The 23,699-nt window shown below is 43.9% G+C and overlaps 2 protein-coding genes across 2 annotated transcripts in view; both read left to right on the forward strand.

Moving 5' to 3' along the window:
* LOC128899026 (collagen alpha-2(V) chain-like) overlaps positions 1-5,665 on the forward strand; it is a 49,419-nt gene extending 43,754 nt beyond the window's left edge. Inside the window, exons 2-3 of the mRNA XM_054177027.1 lie at positions 2,711-2,935; positions 5,602-5,665. Of these exons, the coding sequence (XP_054033002.1) occupies positions 2,711-2,935; positions 5,602-5,657 (281 nt within the window). The 3' untranslated portion in view covers positions 5,658-5,665. The remainder of the gene's footprint in view (positions 1-2,710; positions 2,936-5,601) is intronic.
* Positions 5,666-7,417: 1,752 nt separating this feature from the next.
* The window catches only part of COL5A2 (collagen type V alpha 2 chain), a 47,872-nt gene continuing 31,590 nt past the window's right edge, over positions 7,418-23,699 (forward strand). Inside the window, exons 1-10 of the mRNA XM_009911204.2 lie at positions 7,418-7,446; positions 8,717-8,749; positions 9,421-9,474; positions 14,861-14,971; positions 16,606-16,683; positions 19,121-19,165; positions 19,676-19,729; positions 20,295-20,348; positions 21,769-21,822; positions 23,618-23,671. Of these exons, the coding sequence (XP_009909506.2) occupies positions 16,621-16,683; positions 19,121-19,165; positions 19,676-19,729; positions 20,295-20,348; positions 21,769-21,822; positions 23,618-23,671 (324 nt within the window). The 5' untranslated portion in view covers positions 7,418-7,446; positions 8,717-8,749; positions 9,421-9,474; positions 14,861-14,971; positions 16,606-16,620. The remainder of the gene's footprint in view (positions 7,447-8,716; positions 8,750-9,420; positions 9,475-14,860; positions 14,972-16,605; positions 16,684-19,120; positions 19,166-19,675; positions 19,730-20,294; positions 20,349-21,768; positions 21,823-23,617; positions 23,672-23,699) is intronic.

The following is a 23,699-nucleotide window of genomic DNA, read 5'->3' on the forward strand; positions in this document are numbered from 1 at the left end:
AGTCTTCAGGTATCTTAGTTGTGTGCTAGTTGTAACTGACCTCTGATCAAAGGGGCCTTTAAAGTCCAAGAGATCTTTCAATAGATAATACAGAGCAGAAAAACAATTGTATTGTCCATTTGTGGTGTTTTTCCTTGAAACCTTCTTTCATGAAGTTGTACATGCTCATGAATGTCTTGTCTTTTATATTTACACTTGGCTTTGAAACTCATTTTCCTGGACTTCAATGGATTTGCAGCCCTGTAGATTCTCTGGTCAGGTCCAACACCCACTGGAGTTGTGCTGTTTGTTGGTAAGAAGGAATCAGTTAATAGGCCACATCAAGAATCTGCAAGGCTACTTCTCAAGCTATTCAGCACACTGTGTTACAACTTGCAGAGGTGGAAAGAACAGTTTGTGAATTGGGCTCTGTCACTGAAAACCTTGCAGCTTTCTAATTCCATGAGGAGACGATGGAACAATTTCCTTTGCTTCCTTTCCTGATCTGTCTGCAGATGGATGATGCGTCTGCAGTTCAGGTCTGAGAGTCAAGTGTCAAAATGTGCTTGTGGAAGGAGATGGCTCTGAAAGAGCTGCTCTCTTCAGGTTGCTCTCACAGAGTGAAGCAGAGCTAGAAGAACCAAATGTAAGCAAAAGATTAAAAATGGAAGATGTCTTTTCTGGCAGTAATTTGGAGTTGGCTTCTTTTGTTTGTTGGTGTTGGGTTGATTTTTTTATTATCAGCATATCTGCAGTCTGATAGGAAAAGAAACTTAATACCCTTCCAGAAGTTGGTAAGTGCTTTTCCCCCTGCCTTCGCCTGCCTCTTTCTTGGCAGCTGAGCAGCACCCAGGCAGAAGCCAGCCCCCATCTGGCTCGGGGCTGGTTTGCCAAAGCAGTTGCTCTGCGGTTTGTTTGAAGCTGTGACAGAACGCTGACTCGGAGCTCAGGAACTTAGACATTTCATTTATGCAAACTGCTGCTCTTCTGAAGAGCACAAGGAGTTCTGTGGCTGATACACTCAGGAAGACACAGACCATATGCCAGACAGCTGGGGGGGAAAGAGGCTAAATATGTCAGACAGCGCGTGATGTCATGCTCACAAGGGAGAGGAGAGAGCGGCGCTTTCCAGAATACGATGTGCTGGTCGGAGAGTCATCCTCACAGTGTCAGGAAGGGACTGCTCAGCCACACTTGGTGGATGCCTTTTACTTCACACTGAAAACATTTCCTCCTGAGCTCCTGCAGCACCCCTTTGAGTCGTTTTGTCAGGTGCTGTGATGAAACAATTGAAGGGAGGAGCTGGCCTGCTATGCATTTGGATTTCAGTTCCTGTTAGATATTTGGAGTTCAGTTGCTCTTAGAAGGCTGCAGAAGTGAGTGGTGGCAGGCAACAGTTAATGACACATCTGCTTCATTTCTCCCAGCTCTGACATTGATGGAGTAACTGGACTTGAGTTAAGGCATGAAGCTGGAATTCCAAATCTGTTTGCATTTATTGCTTTGTGATTTGCTGTTTACATCTGGTTTAAATTAGGAGAGAACTGCACAGAGCAGTGGAACGGCCCTTCTGCTTAGAGCTGCTAATTTTTGCACTGACCACAGGTTTGCTTTAAAATCGTGGCCACCACCTTTGAGTAGTGGGGTGTGGTGTGGATATAGATGTAGATATAGATTAGATGTAGATATAGATTAGATCTAGATATAGGTTAGGTATAGATATAGGTTAGATATAGATGTAATTGCCCCTATTCTCAGTCTTGTATCAGTTAGAATTGGGGAATTGCTGATCTCAATCGCATTGTCCAATTTCAAAGACATTTTTGATAGGAAGGTTTTCCTTGGTCACTCTCTGCAGATATTCAAAGCCTACCTGGATGCATTCCTGTGTGATCTGTTCTATGTGATCCTGGCAGAGGGCTTGGACTGGATGATCTTTTGAGGTCCCTTCCAGCCCCTAATATTCTGTGAGTCTGTGAGATATGATGCTGAGGGACATGGCTTAGTGGTGACTTGACAGTGCTGGGTTAACAGTTGGCCTTGACAGCCTTAAAGGTCTCTTCCAACCAAAACAACTACATGATTCAGTGATTCTAAGTACTCTTGCAATAGAGATTGCTGTTGCCTCTGGACAGGGACTTCACTGTGTTGCTTGGAAAATTGGATTCTCCGTGTTGGTCATTATCTTACACCCCAACCCTAATGAATGAGTTTTCCTTTCAAGCAGCAGTGCTGTGTCTGCTGCACACTGTTGTGCGTCTGGCTGGGTAAGCCATTGGAGTCAGGGAGCAGATAGTATATGCTGTTTCTGCAGAAGTCTTTCAGGTGCTTATCCATGCTTGGATGTCTCTTACTCCTTGTGCAGAACTGTTGCAAAGGGCAGGCATGTGGCAGGAGTTCCTCAATGCAGCATTAGTACCCTACTGAGAATAACATCCAGAGACTCATCAGGCAGTGTTCATTTGATACCATGGTGGGTCTGTGCACTTCATGAGGAGACTATTTTATGTCTTTCTGATCAAGAGATAAGGTGGTAAAATAACAAAAGGCATTTAAGAAGACTAATATTTAGAAGTCCTTAATATCATCTTCAGCTATGCTGGTGGACTGTTTTCTTCCTGTACATGGTGCTGCTTCTCCTCTCCAGATGTGTTCCTTCCTTGTCCTGACCCTGCTTCGCCTTTGATTTCACGGTTGTAAAATGCATCGTCTGTTGTCTCTCTTATTCTAGGAGAAGATGTTGAAGAAATAGCCTGCACTCAGAATGGCCAGATGTACCTGAACAGGGATATTTGGAAGCCCTCACCGTGCCAAATCTGTGTCTGTGACAATGGAGCTATTCTTTGTGATGAAATCCAGTGTCAAGATATGCTGGAGTGTGAGAACCCACAAGTGCCCCCAGGAGAGTGCTGTCCTGTGTGTCCTCATACAACACGTGACTTGGAACCCACCATTGGTAAGATTGCTTCTCAGTTTGCCTTTTTTCCCTTTGAAAGACAGTCCAGAGAGCTGGGACCCTCGTGAAACCGAGGTTTTTAATAGTATTTCTATGGTGAAAGTTTAAAGCTGAAAATAGTAAGTATTTGACAGGTATAAACCACTTGGGCTTACACCTGAGCTGGCTGTGTAAATAGCTTTCTTCTATGAAGCTCACAGAAGCCCAAATGGGCTTATAACTAAAAGTTTGAGCTGAATTTCCTCTTGATAGTTGAAGGATGTTGAATTCTGACTTCTTTTTTTGAGGTTCATCTGGATTAAGATCAATTATATATATAACCACAGAAACATTCAGGTTGGAAAAGACCCTCAGGATCACCAAGTCCAGGTGATAACCCTGCACAAGATTCACCCCTAAACCATATCCCCAGGCACCACATCCAAAGAACCTTTGAACACATCCGGGGTTGATGACTCAACCACCTCCCTGGGCTGCACATTCCAGTGCCTGGAGATGTTCAAAGTGGAGCTTGCCAGGGCTCTGGGCAGCCTGATCTGGTTAAGGATGCCCTTGCTTACTGCAGAGGGGGTTGAACTAGATGGCCTTTGGAGGTCCCTTCCAACCCAGACCATTCTATGGTTCTATATTAAGATAAATTACATAAATATATAGAACATATGTATTCAACAGATACAGAATAATGTAATTACAAGATATGTAACTAGATATAATTTTATATTATGTAATTAAATAAGTGTATATTATAAATGAATATATAATATAGGAAGATATATAAACATCTGGGGTTTACTATATATTAATTATTATCTCTAGTGTGTGCTGTCCCTGCCCATTGCAGGAGGGGTGGAACTAGGTGATTCCTGAGGTCTGTTCCAACCCTGACAATTCTCTGAGTCTACATATTATTTATTATATAAATACATAGGATGCCCCTTTGATAGGTGAATAAATGTAAACATTGCAGTTAAACAATGAAATGAACACAGTATAAAGTGTCTCCCCAGAGTGGAAACATAGACACTTGATCCTTTGGGGAGATGCAAGAGAAAAAACCACATTAACATGAGCTATTATTAACTCCCTGTTTGCATTCCTTCTGTTGCATACCTTCAAGATTATGTCTTTTCCTCTCCATTTCCTCCTGGAGAGACTTGGATGAAGCCATCCTTCCAGCCCTCCATTTGCTTAAGGGAGAATCTCTTATCCTACAATTACTGCTTATTAATACTCTGTACTGAATTAATTGAACTACATTCTGTATATCATAATTAAAGCATCAATTTTCAGGAGTTGTATTTGCCACTGAATAACTTGAAACAGGGCAAAGTAGTGACAAAGAGACTGTAGTAGCAATGTGTGTAGCTGAGCGATGGAGTAGGATGTGGCAAGCACTAATAAAGAGCTGCTGCATCCTGCTGTGGTTTGGGGGGCCTTAGGCCAACATCAGCAAAGGTACACCCAGCAAATACAAAAGCAATGTGGCTGCATTCCAGAATTCCTCACTGCTTTTCAAGTTATTAATACAACATTCCCTGGAGGCGTTCAAAAAAGGACTGGATGTGGCACTTGGAGCCATGACTCGGTTGTCAGGAGGTGTTAGGTATTAGGTAATAGGTTGGACTTGATGATCTCTGAGGTCTTTTCCAAGCTGGTTGATTCTGTGATTCCTCAAGGATTTTTGTGGATAGGAGAGTGGCTCTGTGGCACATGATTATCTTTTCAAGCAGAAACAAGCCTAAAATCCCTCAAGACAGCTCATATCTGTTGAAAAACACCAGGTAGTATGTTGTGGATCCACCAACATTGCTTGTATCCAAGTCAGTAATGAAGCTACTTTTGACTTCTCTGTCAGTAGTCAGGCTAGTCCTGAACAATTCCCTGCAAGATATTCTTCTGCCTATATAAGGAAAAACTTTCCTTTGAGGGTGATTCATAGGTGCACCCTGTTGCAAGGGACCTCAAGGATCATCCAGTCCAGCCTTTCAGGTTAAGAATATACATTAGAAGAGCTGGCCCAGCAGCCTGTCAAGCTGGGCCTTGACACTGTCTAATGTAGGGGAATCCACCACCTCCCTTGGGAATTTGCTCCAATGTTCCATAGTTCAAATGCTGGTTTTATGTTTTTTCCTGGCATCCAATCCCCATTCCCCCTGGTCTTTACCATGAGACTCTTTGTAAAAAGGGAGTCTCCCTCCTCATGGCAGCCACCCTTTATGTATGTGATGGAGCACTGGAGCAGGCTGCCCACAGAGGTTGTGGATTCTCCTTCTCTGGAGAGATTTGTAACTCACCTGGATGTGATCCTGGCAACCTGCTCTAGCAGGGGGCTTGGACTGGATGATCCCCAGAGGTCCCTTCTGACCCCTACTATTCTCTGATTCTGCAACTCTGCTTTCCTAAAGTGCTTTTTCTCATACCATGTGCAATGATGAAAAAGGGCTGAGAATCAGGGGACATCATTGCAAACCATTGCTCTTCCTCACGTCTGACCAGGGGAGGATGTTGGTCCCTGGGAACTTCCCCTGTAGGCAATGCACTGTCCTCTCTGCATCTAAGGTTGGAGATGGCTCTAGCTGCAACACCTGCACTCAACTCACTGTGTTCTGACTCTCAGAGTAAAAACATTAATTTCCTTTCTTTTCTTCTTTTGTCCTTTTTAATAGGTAGAGGAAGAAAGGTAAGAATTCCTTCATTTTATTTAATACTATATTATTTTTAGTATATTGCAACTGTTAAAAAAGTCTCTTGGAGCTCCTCAGAGAAATTCAAGATGATGTCTGTTCAAAACACTTAATTCTTTCTCCTTGCCCTTTCTCAATGGCCAGGAAGATTGCAGTCCACATGGAAAAAAATTCCTGGGATGCAGGCAATAATCCTGCTCTTAATATCATGAGTCTGCTGGCTGAAAATCCCTGCTGCTTATACCAAAGGAGTTCCAGATTGAGTAGTTTGGTTGTTTCAGCTCTAGCAGTGCCTCAAAATGAGGGAGGGGACCCATTAGGTCATTAGAAACCAAACTATTGGAAGTTGGAGCTTGGTTTTGGCTAGGACTTCGCTGCCCAGTGTGCAGTGGATAGCACTGGGGTGATGTAAGCCATGGCTGTGTGGGCAGCATCTTTCATTAAACAAAAGAGATCTATTCTTATCCCCTAAAAAAATGAAAATACATTCTGATTCAGGAATTCCTCAGGTAGTAAGCAGTTACAAGAAACAGTTGAAATAGTTTTAAGGTGATCAAGGGGATATATATATATATATGCTCACTAAAACCGAGTAGCTCTAGTCTAGACAGAGGTGGTTTATGGACTTGAATGAGCCACATCCAACTTGTTATTACTTGATAAACAAGGCAGAAAGATCTTTTATCTTTACAAAGTCCTCTTTTTTTTTGGCTTAATAGAATTGATTACCACCAGCAGGTCTCCAGCCAGGTATTTTATGCAGCACATAATCATTATCAAGACATTCAGCTCAAAGAAAAGTCAGCTGGCAAATGCTGTGTCCTTCACTCTGAAGCTTTGCGATATCGTTTGGTATTCTGTCTCTACACTGCAAGTGGACACAAAGGGTTTTGTTGTTGGTAGATTTGATTATGTTAATTTTAATTTAATTTAAACTTAATTTAACTTCATACCTTGAAGAAATGGAATCTGAATGCTATCATCAAGTGTTTTCTAGTCCTTAATAAGTATCATGGTAATGTTTCACTTTCACGCTTCCTTCAGCCACTTTCTTATGCAGTTAGAGAAAATCTGCTAATTTAGAGCCTTTGTTTAACCACTGTCCACAGTCATTGAAAATAATGTGGATTAGCTAATGCAGACACTTCCCCAGGGTCACAGGATGTTAGGGGTTGGAAGGGACCTCTGGAGATCTTTGACTCCTGCCACAGCAGGATCATAGAATCTAGTGCAGGTCACAGAAGAACACATGCAGATGGGGCTTGAAAAGACTCCAGAGAAGGAGACTCCACAGCCTGTCTGGGCAGCCTGCTCCAGTGCTCTGGGATGCTCACAGTGAAGAAGTTCCTCCTCATGTTGAGATGGAACATGCTGTGCTGTAGTTTACATCCATTGCCCCTTGTCCTGTCACAGGGCACAACTGAGCAGAGGCTGTCCCTTCCTTCCTGACACCCAGCTCTCAGATATTTATAGACATTTATTAGATCCCCTATTTGTCTTCTCCTCTCCACACTAAACAGCCCCAGGTCTCTCAGCCTTTCCTCATAATGCAGTGCTCCAGCCCCTTACTCATCCTTGTAGCCCTCCCTTTGACTCTCTCGAGTAGATCCCTGTCCCTCTTGAACTGAATGCAGTAATCCAGGTGGGGTCTCACTAGGGCTGTGTAGAGGGGGAGCAGTTGTATCCTGAGTCTGAGCACAGTCCCAGGAGTGGTGTGGGTGAAACTGGTGCTATCAATTGTATTTTCACTTGTTTACTGCCTTCTCATGTTTTGCTGTTTTTCCCCCCCTGCAGGGACAAAAAGGAGAACCTGGAATAGTGCCACCTGTAAGTTAATTTCATCACTTATCAGCACGTTCTAGAAGTATACAAGTTTAGTGCTTTAAATTGAAGCAGTTAAGGAAAATACAACCAAAATGCACAGCCTAGAAATGAAAGGAATGGAATGAATTACCTTGCTTCACATATGTAACATTAGAAATTCCTGCCAGGTGGATCCTGGGACTAAAGATTTACTGAGTTCAATCTGTCATAATCTCTATAGTCAGACTTTTGTAGAGGTATAATAGTAAATGAATGCAGAAATGATGGAGAAAACTGTCAGCTGTCACTTTCTATCTTTATTATCCCTTTCTATCATGAAGATAAACAAATTAGAAGACCAGGTTGAGCCTAAATTATTGTAACTCACTGATTTGTTTCATGTTTTGGGTATTTTTTTGTTTGGAAAAACAATGATAGTAGAATCATAGAATGGTTTGGGTTGGAAGGGACCTCCAAAGGGCATCTAGTCCAACTCCCCTGCAGTCATCAGGGACTGCCTCCACTAGATCAGGTTGTTCAGAGCCTTGTCAAGCCTTGAATACCTCCAGGGATGGGGCCTCAACCACCTCTCTGGGCAACCTGTTGCAGTGTTCCACCACTGTTTCAGAACATACTTCTAGCATTCAATCTAAATCTGCTCTTCTCTAATTTCCAACCATTGCCCCTTGTCCTATCACTGCAGGCCTTTGGAAACAGTCCCTCTGCAGCATTCTTGTAGCCCCCCTCAGGTACTGGAAGGTCAATATTAGTTCTTCCTGGAGCCTTCTCTTCTCCAGGCTGAACAACTGCAGCTCCCTCAGCCTGTCCTTACGGCAGAGGTGCTCCAGCCCCCTGATCATTTTAGTGGCCTTCCCTTCTGGACCTGCTTCATCAGCTCCACATCCTTGTGTTGACAGCTCCAGAAGGCTAACTTTGATATTCCTCCCAAGATTCTAGACAGTGAGATTATTCTCCCTTCATTAAAAACCCCAACAGATCCAAACCAAAACAGCACAAAGGAATTGAAGATTCCATGATGATACTTCCAAGATTTTGCCTAAATTGCTTATAAAACAACTTCAAACTGGCAAGAGCTAGCCAGTGGAGTTTATATTTATATATACATACAGAAATACAGAGAGAGAGATACACACACAATTTTTGTTTCCTAAAAAGCCTTACAACTTGCCTGATACTTCAATTTGTCTCTCTTGCCATTCCCTTTTCAATAGCTAATTTTCTGCACATACAGCCATGATGTTCTCTGGTAACTGTAGTTCCTATCACCTTTTAGGTTTCAGGATTACGAGGCCGCCCAGGACCAGCTGTGAGTACTTTTTGACCTCCTCTTTCTCTCCTGATGGCATTTTCCACTTTCTGCTGTTTCTGTTTTGTGTTGTGAGGGTGACATGAAGGAGGGCTCTAGTGGTTTGTGTAGAGGGCTGTGTAGTCTGCACAGCTGCTGGATTTGAGGCAGCAGGGTTATGGGATTCTTCACTAGTCCTAGGTCAGTCCATGCCCTAAATAAATGGATGAGTGATTCTAGTACGTGCATGTCTGAGCACCTTTGTATGAGCTGGGTGCTTGGGGAATGCTTGTCTAGCAGGGGTCTAGCAGGAGATAGACAGTATGCTCCTCAGCTGCAGCTAAGCAGAGAGCAGTTCTGGACTAGCAGGAAGGATATCTCAGACTTGTACATCTCCACATTGAGAGCCTCCAGCCTTCAAGTAACTCTTGCAAAATTAACCTGTGGAGCATATTGGAGATAAAATCCTTCCTGTAGATCCCTGCATCCCACTTCTACTTCCTCCAAGCAATGTACAAATGAGAAGAAATATTGAGTGCTTGGTGACTGTAGCTTTTCTTTAGGGTGATGTGAAAAAAACCAACAAACAGAACAACCACAAATTAATTTTCAAAGTAGCATTTCATATGTCAGAGCTTTGTTAATTGTTAGCTAGTGTAAAAGGTACTTAATATTTCCAATCTCCCTTTTAGGGACCTCCAGGCTCACAAGGGCCACGAGGAGAACGAGGACCAAAGGGAAGACCTGTAAGTTATCCAATGTCTCAGAAATCAAGTACTGGGCTAACCTCAAGATGTTAGATGGCTTTAAACTGTCTCCATGTCTTCTAGAGTTACCTGAAATTTCCTCATATTTTCTAAGAATTAGGTAACAACATTAAAAAACCCCCAACCATTCCCTGGGTAAATTGAAACCTGAATGTTTTGAGAGAATGGTGAGAAGTGTAGTAGTATTTCCACTAAAAGCCGTCCTTTCTCCACATGCACACCCAAAGCAGTGTATGAGAGTATAGCAACAGAGCCTTCTTCAAGGGACAAACAAGCAAGCAAACAAAACTGGACTACCACCTTTACCTGTTTAAGAGCTCACTGGCATTTTGCTGGCTGCTACCCTGAATCCGAAGCAGTGTGAGCTGCGTGTCTCAGAGTGCTTCAGACAAGGCAAAGCTAGCAGGAGTTAATCTATGACTACAGATGTTGGTATGCTGGTGAATAATGCAATCACTGGGAATGCAGACTTCATGAGGGAATTTCAGTGTCTGCATGTGGAGAACCACTGAAAGGCCAAAAGGCAGTGCTGAAGATGCCAAAGACGACACGTCCCTGTGGAGGAAGCTAGGGCAAAGAGCAGAAGCTGCTAAAAGCAGAGTTTAAAGTGTTGTATGATTGTAACTTCTATGTGGCTATTTTCCTACCCCTCAGGAGCTGAGGCATATGCCTAAAACTGACTCCTTTGTGGTGTTCCTTCTTCCTTTTGTCCATAGATGGTAATGACACTTGGAAAGCAGTGAAGTGTGTAGCCTCTTTGAGATGGATGCCAAGCCATTGCTGCTCTCTGGATCACCATAAGACATTTGTCTCATTAATGAGCATTAAGATCTCTAAGAGAATCCTGAGAGCAATTGTGAAGTCTTTTGGTGTGCAGAGGAATCTTGACTGTGTTTGTAAAGATGTCTGAAGTGCTTTCCTAATGTGCAAAGTTATCAATGAGATACTAAGTTATTTCTGCTTCTGTGTCAAGCATCCCTTTTATGGCTCTCCAGAGTGGTGGCTAGAAGCACCCAAAGTACCAGCAGGCTGTAAATAGTTCTGAGTTCTTTTGACAAAGGCTAAAATGCTGCTTTCAAGGAATATCAAACAATTAGGAAGCAGTCAGCCTCTCTGAAATTATGTCAAAGGTTCAGATGTGCAGATTTGAGACTGAAGAGCACTGCTGTGGTTAGAGTGACTGCTAGTGCTGGAGTTTCCTTTTCTACTTGTGAAAGAACCACACTAGTTCACACCTGCAGTTTGTATTGTGAAAACTCTCTGTGCTCTTGGGGCCAAGAAGAGCATTAATGCGATCCTGGGGTTCATTAAGAAGAGTGTGGCCAGCAGGTCAATATAGATTTTTCCTCATCCTCTGCTCTGCCCTAGTGAGGTCACGTGTGGTGTCCAGTTCTGGGCTCCCCAGTTCAAGAGAGACAGGGAGAGAGCCCAACAGAGGGCCACAAGGATTGTGAGGGGACTGAAGTATCTCTCTGATGAGGAGAGATTGAGAGACCTGGGGCTGATTAGCCTGGAGAAGACTGAGAGAAGATCTTATGCTTATCAGTATCTAAGGAGTGAGGGTCATGAGGGCAGGGCTGAGCTCTTTTCAGCGGTGCTCAGTGGTAGTACAAGGGGCAATGGGCACAAACTGGAACACAGCAAGTTCCACCTAAACATCAGCAACCCAGTACTCCAGATTTAGCCTCACTAGGGCAGAGTAAAGGAGAAGGAGAACCTGCCTCAGCCAGCTGGTCACACTCTTCCTAATGCATCCCAGAATACCATTGGCCTTTGTGGCCATGAGGGCGCACTGCTAGCTCTCAGTGAACTTGGTGTCCACCAGCACTCCCATGTCCTTCTCCATAGAGCTGCTTTCCAGCAGGTCAGCCTCTCACCTGTACTGGTGCAGGGCTCTACACTTGCCCTTGTTGAACTTCATGAACCTCTGCCCATCTCTCCAGCCTCTCCAGGTCTCACTGAATGGCAGCACAGCCTGATGGAGTGTCAGCCACTCCTCCCAAGTGGGAGTACTACTGAGGGTACACTCTGTCCCTTCATCCAGGTCGTTGATGAATATGCTGAACAAGACTGGACCCAGTACTGACCCATGGAGAGCACCTCTAAATCCTGCACTGTTGATCACAACCTTCTGAGCTCTGTCATTCAGCCAGTGCTCAATCCACCTTGCTGTCCACTTATCCAAACATTGATATGTTTAGTTTCAATAGGGATTTACATTCGACTGTAGCAGCAGCTAAACCAGGTAGGAGTTGGAGAGTGCTCTTACCACGAGCCGCATTTGCAGTTACCCTTCACAGACCAAACCTGTGGTTTCCCAAGGAGCGGCCGCGATGGGCCCCGACGCGGTAGTTTGTGTGTTGAAGCGGCGCCACCTCGTGGCCTCTCTTAGAATCGCAGAATCACAGACTGTTAGGGGCCGGAAGAGACCTCGAAAGCTCATCCAGTCCAACCCCCCTGCCAGAGCAGGATCACCTGCACCAGATCACACAGGAATGCATCCAGGTGCGTTTTGAATATCTGGAGAGAGGGAGATTCCACAGCCCGCACGGGCAGCCTGTTCCAGTGTTCTGTCACCCTCACAGTGACACAAAATTTCCTTGTGTTTCCATGGAGCTTCCTATGCCTCAACTTCCACCCATTGCCCCTTGTCCTGGCATTGGGCATCACCCAGCAGAGCCTGGCTCCATCCTCTTGGCACTCACCTTTTACATCTTTATAAATATGAATAAGGTCACCTCTCAGTCTCCTCCTCTCCAAGCTCCTTCAGTCTCTCCTCGTAAAGAATATGTTCCACTCCCTTCATCATTTCTGTTTCACTGCGCTGGACTCTTTCAAGCAGTTCCCTGAGGTCCTTCTTGAACCGAGGGGCCCAGAACGGGACGCAGTATTGCAGATGTGGCCTCAGCAGTGCAGAGTGGAGGGGGAAGAGAACCTATCTTGAGTGACTAGCCACAGCCCTTCTAATTACCCCAGAATGGCATTGGTGTTCTTGGCCACAAGAGCACATTGCTGGCTCAGGGCCAACCTTCCATCCACCAGGACCCCCAGGTACTTTTCCCCTTCACTTCTCTCCAGCAGGCCAGTCCCCAAAAGAAGATTTTATAGCCTTTTTCTTTGTTTGTTTAAACCTCTCTGATCTTGAGCTGGTGAAAGAAACTGAAAGGGCTTTAAAAAATATACCTATAAATAATAGAAAATAAATAGGTCTAATCAAGACTTTATCCTCCCAAGCACTGGTTATACACCACTGGTTAGTTGCAGGTTGATTTTTGGTGATGAAAAGTAGATCCTGTTCTAAAAAGATAAGGAAAAAAAGGACCTTTTTTATCTCCTATTTTGTTAAGATGTCTTGGTTTGGCTATTGAAAATCATTAGGCATTGTGCTGAAGCTCACTCAGTTCTTCACAGGCAACTTTTTGCTTGGCTTTGTTTTCTCTCTATTTGGAGAACAGGCAAAAGAAGACAACTAATTCTTTTCCTTCTTCGGCCAGTTTAGACATTTAGATTTGGCAGTGTGTTCTTCTGTTTATAACAGAAATATCAAATAGTAAAGGTTTGTGCTAGAGCCTTCTGCTTCCATCCAACATGCACAAATCTTGCTGATTTCCAAACACCATCCATTCACAACTTCTTCTGCCAGATGCCTGATAAGAAGAATATTTTTTCCTGATTGCCAGGCAGTAGGAGTGTCAGAGCTTAAAGACAGATCAAGGATTAAGATAATTATTCCAGGAATCCTATTGCCAATGCTATCCTTGGGAATGCTTTTCCTTTTACTGGAACCATACTGTTTCAGACCATGCTGATTCCAACCATGCTACTTCAAGCCATGCTGGTTCAGACACAGAATCATAGAATTGTTAGGGTTGGAAGGGACCTCAAAGATCATCCAGTTCCAACCCCCCTGCCATGGGCAGGGACACCTCACACTACATCAGGTTGCTCAGAGCCACAGCCAGCCTGGCCTTAAAAACTTCCAGGAATGGGGCTTCCACCACCTCCCGGGGCAACCTGTTCCAGTGTGTCCCATAAATTCCACTGCAATGTGTTGCAGACTGCAAGGAGGCACAGTCCTCACCTTGTGGAAATACAGGCAAGCTGTCTGGTTATAGCTGTGCTTGTGAAGGTGACTCACTGAGCCAGACTTCCAAAGATTTTTGTTTAAGGATCCTTAAAACAGAAGAGTTCCTTGTGCAGTGTTGCATTTTCCTTCACCTTGCCCAAGCATTTAATTCCAGTGAAGGAAGCAGTGGTGACAAGCACTTTGCAAACCTGTGTTTATGATTGAAGTAGATCTGCATTGGCCCTGTTGCTATTGATTTTGTTCCACTAACGTTTTATTAGCTGTTGCTGCATTTCGTTTTGGTTCTGACCCAAGATAAGATGAATGCAGTGGATGATCAAAATGGGAGCAATGGGAAGGCCTCCTAGCTTAGCATGCAAATGTTAGCTGAAGATAACATCAACACCAAGGGAGTTCCTGTTCATTTTTGGCACTGTAACTGTGTTGAGAATTCAGCAATAGTATGAGCTGTCTAAAACAGTCACTGTGTCAGGAGGCTGTAGAAGTCCAGCCTTACAGAGTTTCCTGAACATGTACCTACACTGATCTGAGCTACATGTATTTTTGAATGCAATTAGCCAAATAGTTTGTCAGGAATAATGTACTCTAGTCTGGAATGACAGGAAGCCTGAGTGGCTGACAGCACCTGTGAGAGAAGTTACTGCAGTTTACTTGTGAGCTGGATTTGTGATTAATTGTAGCTGGTGCCTTCTAATCTGAAGGTAGGAACAGGTCTTGAGAGATGTTGATTACAGAATCACAGCATGTCAGGGGTTGGAAGGGATCTCAAAAGATCACCCAGTCCAACCCCCCTGCCAGAGCAGGATCACCCAGAGCAGGTCACACAGGAACACATCCAGGTGGGTTTTGGGCACCTGCAGATGCTCCCTGGGCAGCCTGTTCCAGTGTTCTGCCACCCTCACAGTGGAAAAAAAATTTCCTCCTGTTTCCATGGAGCTTCCTATGCTTCAGCTTCCACCCATTGCCCCTTGTCCTGTCATTGGGCATCACCCAGCAGAGCCTGAGTCCATCCTCTTGGCAACCACCCTTCACATCTTTCTAAACATGGATGAGGTCACCTCTGAGTCTCCTCCTGTCCAAGCTGAAGAGCCCCAGCTCCCTCAGACTCTCCTTGTAAGGAGGATGTTCCACTCCCTTCATCATTTTTGTGGCTCTGATTGTTCGAAGATCTTCATGTAGAAGTACAGATTTATCACAAGTGGAGGCAGTTGTTTGCCAGTCACAATGATTTCCATGAATACACTTGAACACTGTTGCCATTTCTCATTTTCTTTCTAGGGTCCTCGTGGTCCTCAAGGTATTGATGGTGAACCCGGTATCCCTGGTCAGCCTGGTGATCCTGGTCCTCCAGGGCATCCTACCCACACAGGACCTGATGGACTAAGCAGGGTAAGTTTTACACTTGATTTAGTAGAACATTAAGTCAGTCTTGGGCCAGATCCACATGATGCAAAGAGTAACTTGCCTTTGCTGTGATGAACATGGAAGATTCCACCCACAGTTCCCAGTCATGAGGGACAGCAGCTCGTGGCAGTGCAAGTTCTGCTAAAAATGGAGGCAAGTTAAATGTGAGACACAGCTTTCACAATGGGTTTTAGCATCTAAAGAAGCCAATGTGCCCAAATCCAACTTAAATCCAAGGGATCTGGGCAGTGGTACAGGGAACTTGGTGTAACAAGTAAGGACTAGAGAAAAGAAAAAGTAAAGTGGATAATAACAGAATAACTCCTGAGAGAAATTAGAACATGGTTAAGTACACCTCTTGCTAGAATTGCTCAGGCCAACACTGAGAAGATGAAGTAAGGGATTGTGTGTGAAAAGCAGTGCTAAGCAGCCAGAGATACAGACAAGGTGTTCTGCAAGACTTTAGCTACTTCCCCCCAGCCCAGTTCAATGGAAGACTGATTATGATTGATAGTAAAATACATACTTGAGTTCCTCAGGTGTATTCAGTTACATTCATTGCGGTTTGAAGATACCTCTTTTGGTTTCTCCGTTGTTCCTGCAACTTGACTGCACACTGTAGAGTTTCTCTGGCAATAAGCTGAATTGTTCAAGTTAGGCCAACAGTGTGCAAGTTTGGGCAGCATTTCTTGAGTTAAGCTCCTTTCCAAATAGTCCTGAGTGGTGCAAATTCAGCCCAAGTAAATACCTTCAGCACAGAGGAATCCCTTAGAATCCCAGGAGCGCCAGGGTGAGCGTTCGACCACTGTCCTTCACAGATTTCCTCAGAAAATGTGGAAGAATAGGTGTGGCCAGAAATCTTAAAGCATTTCTTTTGTTTGTATTCCTGTCACTGAAGTTAGGCAATCTCCAGCCCTGTGGAAAAACATGTTTTGGGACCGGTGTAATGTGGAACAAACTGTAAATTTTAGAAACCCTGAATGTACCTTTGTGCTGCTGCTCCTTTTCAGCCACCATAAACCCTGGCCTTGCCATGAGCCAGGCTCTGGCTCCAGAGGAGGCAAAACAGAGCTGTTGATTCCAGCTATGTGTCTGCAAAACAAGGAGGGCACTTGAACTCTCCCTGCTCCAACTAATTTGTCTCTGAATTGGCACCCCCAGCAGTGACCTTCAGCTTTGCTGGATAAAGGATGCACCCTGAAAACTTCCAATTTGAATTTGTAAAGTTAGACATTTCTGAACTCAAAGCACATGAACTGAAAACAAGAGAGGCTTAGAGGACATGAAAGAATATAGCAGGTAAAGTTAAGGCATGATTTGAATTTGGAGGTGGTGAAAGGAAGCTAATTAGTGTCAGGAGAGGCTTTCCTCCTTTTAGGTAATTTTCTCTTTTGTTCAGTATTCAAATGGAGGGCAGTAAGCAGCCAATATGATGCATTCAACTGGTGTAAGCCTGAAACTATCTCAAGTTCAGAGGAAAAACAACTTTTATCATAATGATTAAAGCAAGAATTTAGTTCTTAGTGCTGCAAAGCCAACGTATGTAGAGAAGATTTGTTTGCATTGCCTCTTGCTACCAGAATGACTGACAGCCAACACCATCCATCTTATTTTTCCAGCCCTTTGCAGCTCAGATGGCAGGACTGGATGAGAAATCCGGACTTGGTAGTCAGATGGGACTGATGCCTGGTGCAGTGGTAAGACCACATTACCTCTGTGCTGTAGACGAGGGGGGACCTGGAGTGCACATGCAGAAACCTAAAGGGGAATTACTCCTTTTCAACTTCCTATGCCTCTAGAAATTAGATGTAGAGGGTCTTCTAGTGCAGTCTTGCATAGTATCTGGAAAAAGAAAAGTGAATAAATATTCTACTAAAGTGAAAGCTTCCCCCCCATCTCTAGTCTTGTTGTTTTCCTTCCTTCCTTTTGAAGTGAAGCAGCTGCTAACAGTAAGGTGTGGGGAGGGGGAGGTGGATCCTGGTGTTTCTCCTGTCTTGAGTCACTGCAAAGTAGCAGAAAAGAGTCAGGTGTAACACCAAGCAGAATAAGCAACTGTGTAACCTTGGATGTTCCTTTTTATATTGTGACATCAAAGGTGTTTGTTTTTTGGTAGTAATTTCCAAGATACTTGTGAAAGGAGCTGTGAACTGAAAGCAGTGCTTCATTATTTTAAGAGAGACACGCTATTTCTCCAGTGAGTCCAGTTGTATCATTGGCATCTCTCACTGTGTAGATAAAGCACAGGGGATATTTTTTTTGTGTGCACTAGAGTCTTAATCATAGAAGCATAGAATGGTCTGGGTTGGAAGGGACCACCAAAGGTCATCTAGTCCAACCCCCTGTGCAGCAGGCAGGGGCATCCTCAGCTTGATCAGGTTGTCCAGAGCCCTGTCCATCCTCTCTTTGAATATCTCCAGGGATGGGGCCTCATCTACCCCCCTGGGCAACCTGTTCCAGTGTTCCACTACTGTCATGGTAAAGAACTTGTTCCTAACATGCACTCTAAATTTACTCTTCTCTAGTTTGAAGCCATTGCCCCTCATCCTATCACTACAGGCCTTTGTGAACAGTTTCTCTCCGTCCTTCTTGTAGCCCCCTTTGAGTTCAGAAGGTCTCCCTGGAGCTTTCTCCTCTCCAGGCTGAAGCACTGGCATTGTTTACCGTCTCTGAAAGCTTTTTCACCACACTGAGCTGCCTCTGCTAGAAACTTTTGGGGTTGTTTTTGAGTATTATCTCTTTTCACTGTATTTGTCACATTGTGACATGTTGAAGGTTTTGCTGTTACTGTAAACATTCATTCTTAAGGAAGCCATCCTTTAGTGACTGTACTGCCCATCAGTTTGCTCCTGTGAACAGCACCACCCCACAAGGCCCCACCAGTAATCTTCAGATTCTGTTTCTACACAATTTGAAAGGTTCTAAAGATCATCTTTATGGTTTGCCTTAGGATTAGCTCTTACAGTGATTTCTTCCAAGACCTTTATTCATTTATTTTTAATGAGTCATAGACTGTCTCTCTCCAGTAAATTCACTGTGTGCACACAAGGTGATTTGTTCCAAAATTCTCTCCTACTTTGTTGCCCTCCATCATTTTGTGTAACCTTTTCACTTGGTTTGTCTTGAGACACTCTGCTGTGACTCTCAAATATTATTTGTTTTAATATTAACATCTTTTTTAAGGTATTTTTCAGTATCTGGGTGTCTGTAAAACCTTACACAAAGTCTCCTAAAGTCAGGTGACACTCGCTCGCTGTCTGCATCGAGTCATCATATTCTGTGACACCCTTTTTTCCTCCCCTTGTGAACTGGGTGACTGACAGTCACTCAGCTAAAACACTGGTTTTGTTTTCCTTTTGATACCAGGATTTTTAAATGGCCTATTAGTAACTCTTCAACATGTAGTAAAACAAAAAGATGAATTGTGTGTGGAAGACAGAGATCTTGAGCTTCTGTCCAAAATGCAAGTTTTTGTCTGCGATAGAGACTTTTTGGTTGCTGTAAAGCAAGGTAATTCCTTTCAGACAAGGTTATGTTTCCTTCGTGGTGTAAGTTACAAGGAAGTACAGCACTGTTCCTGAAAATCTCATGAAGCTTTTTAAAGGGAAACCTGAATTTTCTGTAGCAAACCACATCCATTTGGAAGCTGTTTAGTGGTTTGTATGATTCATGAAAGCATGTCCTTCCATTGCTGCTCATGTCTGGGAGCAGCAGCGTGAATTCATCTGGTCATTGATTCCGTAATGAGATTAATCTGAGTGATGAGATTCCCTTCGAGGGAAGACTCTTCCCCCCTCCCCTTTTCTGTTACTACATTTTTTTTCCAGTGGAGCTATGCAGGCATCCCAGTTATCCTGACTGATTCCAGAGGCTGTGATGTTGCAGCAAGCAAGGAAGTCCATATTTTCAGCTGCTAATGAATTTACCCTCCCGTGGCTTTTTGACTTTGAAGATTTCCTTTCTATGTACTTCTGTATTTCATAACATCAGTTTCCTGAGTCAAAAGCCTTTCAGAGGGTTTGGCCATACAAATGTTATCTTGGAGATGACTATCAGGCCATTTTGCTCTCTTTGTAAGGTGCATGCTACCTGGGGGAGGGGTGTTTTCCAGTGTGTAACAAGCTATGTTGTTGATAGGGTCCAGTGGGTCCAAGAGGTCCTCAAGGTCTCCAAGGAAAACAAGTAAGTCCTTCACCCTGAGGGGATTGAAGCTAAGACAAAGCACATAGTGACCGATTTGTGTGTGCATCTGTGAGGCAATATCCAACTGTGTGCGTGCTTGGATGAATGTGTCTTCATCTAGAGGTCAATCTAGATGTGCTGCTCTTGAGCTCTGCCCTGCATGTACTCTTTACAAAGAAACTAACTGGAAAAGCATGAATGATTGGACCTTTAACAAAGTTTGAACCCACCACACATTCCTAAATGAGGGAACAGCACTGAAAACGGTGACTGGTTTGGTTTCAGGGCTGGCACGGTGTGAAGTTTCCAGTGGGATTTGTGTGTGGTACTGGACTTAACTAAAGCTCGAGGGACTTAGGTATCTAACATTCCCTCCTTTTGTGCTAGTTCTGAATTAGAATCCAGACTCTCCCATGGGCTGTGATTTTCCTGATCATGGATGTTTCATTTATATCCTTATATTTTTGCTCTTTGAGATTTGTCATTTGGGTAATCTTTGGTTTGTTTTAGGGTGGCGCTGGCCCTACAGGCCCACCTGGTGAACCTGGGGATCCAGGACCTATGGTAAGATCGAGAAATAGAAACATTTCTACAATAAAACTGCAAACTCCTTACCTCAGATTTCTTTTTCATGTTGTCTCAGCTATTAGTTAACTTTAGACAAGAGTCATAGTGTTCAAATCAGTGAGTTTAAATTGTCTTGAATGTGCACAGTAGTGATCAGTCTAAGAGCTATTGTTGCTTTTCCAGTACATAGCTGAGGATGGTGAGGTGCTATAAAACCATACCTTGTGGTGTGACTTACACAGAGGATGAAGAGAGTCTTTGTTTTTTGGAGGTGATGCAATGATTCCAAAGTAACAGCAAGATCCAGGGATTTGGAGGTTCAGCAACTGTGATTTTAAATGTTTGGGGTTTTTTTTCTCCTAAGATACCCATCCTATTTTTCTCTGGTTTCCTAGGAGCAGGATGGTTAGAAAGAGCACTACAAAATTAAGCAGATGTTCTTAGCCATAAAATCATCCTTTTTCTGCATCTGTTTTTATAAACACCAGGTTTTAAAATTGGAGCAAACAGATACTTTGGTGATGGCTAAACTGCCCTCTCAACATATACATTTATTTCTTAGGGTCCAGTTGGTTCTCGTGGGCCAGAGGGACCTCCAGGCAAACCTGGGGAAGATGTAAGTTTGTTATTCTTTGTATCTTGTTTCATTTTTAATAAAACAAATATTGGCTTCTTCCAGGCAGTGACTAACCAGCAGATGTGCCTGTTGTAACTCCTTATGTCTATTTGCTTTGTAATCACACTCCTCGGGAAGGTCAGTGTCTTAACTAACTCTTAGCCACCCTCTTCAAAACCCTCTTACCTTTTCTTTAAGCGTTACCATCATGCCCAAGGTTTAAGTGCTGGTTCTTTGTTATTTCTGAGTCTGGACAGTGAGATTTTAGCATTTAAATTCTGTAACCTTTTAACAATATATGATATCCATCACTATTTGTATCCATGTATGGACACATCTATGTAAGATGTGTGTGTTGCACATCTGACAGAAGTGTATATATATATATATATATATATATACACTGCACAACAGCAGCCTAAGTTGTATCTTCTTTTCTTGCAAAGCATATTAAAGGCATCTGAATTGTAATTCCTGCCTTGGGAAGGAGTTGAAAGCTGAAGATTCTGGATATTTCTGTATACCAGAAGTCACAGGAGTCTTGGGAAACAGTTAATACTCAGTGCAGCAAAGTTGAGCCTTGATACTGCTCTGAGAACTTCCTCCATTTCCAGGGTATTTATGGGTGTCTTTAATTGCATTTTGGAGGCACTCTACCTCCTCTCTATCCAGAAACTCCTTCTCTGAAGCCTTGCATAATCCTGCAGCCCAGAGTGCTGGATGCATTTGAGCTGACTGATGCATGTGAAAGAACATTTGGTTGGGGTGCGGGAGGATTGTGAATCATCTTCAAAATATGCTTGTTTGGTCTACTCTATTTTCTGTTAGATCTCAGAGAAAATACTCACTGATCTAGAATAAAATTTTTAACCACTAACAAGCTACCAAGGAGGCAAGTTTAGATGGCTGTTCCCACGGAAAATTCATGTAATTTGACCCTCTGCATGAAGATGACAAAAGGTTGCCTCATTAATTCACAGTCAAACTGTGTTGCAGCACCATCTTGTGATGCTGGGATGCATTTTGGACTCAGTCTCTGCAGTTCTTTGTTAAAACCCCTTTTAATTTCTTTTTTCCCTGGCCTTCAAAACCTCCAGGGATGAGGCTTCCACCACCTCCCTGGACAACCTGTGCCAGTGTTTCACCACCCTCATGGGGAAGAATTTCTTCCTAACAGCCAAGCTGAATCTCTCAATTTCTAGTTTTGCTCCATTCCCCCCAGTCCTGTCACTCCCTGACACCCCTAAAGTTACTCTGTGTAATCCACATTGGTAATCTCGTGTGCAGTTGATTTCTGTCACTGAAATTGTTACAGGAAAGAGATAATATTGATGGGAATGTGCTCATTTGTTTCAGTGGTGAGAGAAGTTAATTTTCACATTTGCTGTTTTCATGTGTGTGTGTTTTTGTCTTTCCTCAGGGTGAACCTGGTAGGCCAGGACAATCCGGTGAGCCTGGATTTCCAGGATCCCCAGTAAGAGCACGATCATTTCCATTTCAGCAAAATGTCTTAGTTTGGAGCCAGACAGATGTTCTTTCACCTCCTCCAAAAGGGGGAAAAAGAAAGAAAGCTCCACACTTGATTGGACAGAGTTGGAAAGTTTAAATGGAAATGCTGTTCATGGCTACATGCAAGGGTACAAGAGCATGTGAAATGCACGAAATGCACAGCCCGCCTTGGCCACGCTCCTCCAAGAGCCTCCTCAGGCACAAGCTTTACACAAACCTCCCTCTGAATCAGGCCAATAAACCCAGGCCTCTAATGCCAGCTCCCCCTCCACCATGCCTCTCTACCCCATGCCAAACCCGTGTGACACAGCTACGATTTGGCTTGGCAGCTCCAGATAGCCCATTCCGGGCCCCAGCTTGCAGCATTGCCAAGGCCCAACCAGGCCTCACTCCCCCACGCAGAGACAACAGCCTGCGCCTCCTCCTGGGAGCAAAGGGGAGGGGGAAAAGGGAAGAAACTGACTCTGCAGCTGGTTTGGTAGGGAATGAAATAACAAGATGTACACTTTCCAGTCCACCTGCTGAACTTCCCTAGCCTCTGGAGGTCTGTACCTTTATGTTTTCTGAAGGCATCCCTGTCAAACCATGAGACACAATCATTATACCTACGTCATCGCTATCTCTTTCAACCATGAGTGCGAAGCGCTGCTATTCCATTTTTGAACTGCCTGTGGTAGTTTAACAGTCCAGATCAACCCCATTTCATAGCTTCATGTTTCAGCTGGAAGGGAGCTGCAGTGTGCCTGAAAAGAGGACAGATAAATCCCAGAACTGAAGCTCTCTGATAAAATCATCTCCTAAGCTGCCTCCTTTTCTGTTTAAGTGTCCAGTTCTTGCTTGGCAATTTTGTTAGGAACTTGAGGTAGGATCTCTTGGACAGAGAAATTACTATTTGTTTTTTAACAAGCCAGTGTGGTTTCCTAAGTTTTCCTCCTAAGCTTTATGGACCAAAGACAAGGTTTTGTCAGCAGCTTGAGACAAACGTCATGTGTGGAGTACTGCTTTGTTCAGATCAGGCTGATTTGCTCAATAAAATAATCTTTTAGAAGACTTTCTAATGAAGGAAGGAAATACTGCAGCTGCACACACACACATCTCATTAAGAGAGGGACTTTTTACAAAGGCATGGAGTGATGCATCATAGAATTACACTGCATTGGGTTGGAAGGGACCTTTAGAAGGTCATCATGTCCAATCCCCCCCCAGTGAACAGGGGGACATCTCTAACGAGGTCAGTATGAGTTGGAAGGGACCTCTAGGGTCATCAGTCCAACCCCTGCAGCAATCGGGGGCATCCTCAACTAGATCAGGTTGCCCAGAGCCCTGTTGACCCTCCCCTTGAATATCTCCAGGGGTGGGGCCCCAACCACCACCCTGGGCAACCTGTTTCAGTGTTCCACCATCCTCATGGTGCAGAACTTGTTTCTAACATCCAATCCGTACCTACTCTTGTCTAGTTTGAAGCTGTTGCCCTTGGTCCTATCACTGCAGACGCTTGTAAACAGTCTCTCTCCATCCTCCTTGTAGGCCTCCTTCAGGTACTGCTGCTACCCTCTTGCCTGTTAGCACCGGAATCATAGAATCCTAAAATCATTAAGGTTGGAAAAGAAGTCTGAGATCATGAAGTCCAACCATCAGCCCAGCACCACCATGCCCACTAAACCATGTCCCAAAATGCCATGTCTACACTGTGTTTGAGTGCCTCTGGTCAGAAATAAAGATTTTCTTTGTTTGGTTTTTGCTTTTTTCCTCCTACTTAGGGGCCTCGAGGCTTTCCTGGTGCTCCTGGTCTCCCAGGTCTCAAGGGTCACAGGGTAAGAAACAAGGTTTTCCCCTCTCCTT

Source organism: Dryobates pubescens, chromosome 37 (genome assembly GCF_014839835.1).
Source record: "Dryobates pubescens isolate bDryPub1 chromosome 37, bDryPub1.pri, whole genome shotgun sequence".
In the NCBI taxonomy this organism is placed as follows: Eukaryota; Metazoa; Chordata; class Aves; order Piciformes; family Picidae; genus Dryobates; species Dryobates pubescens.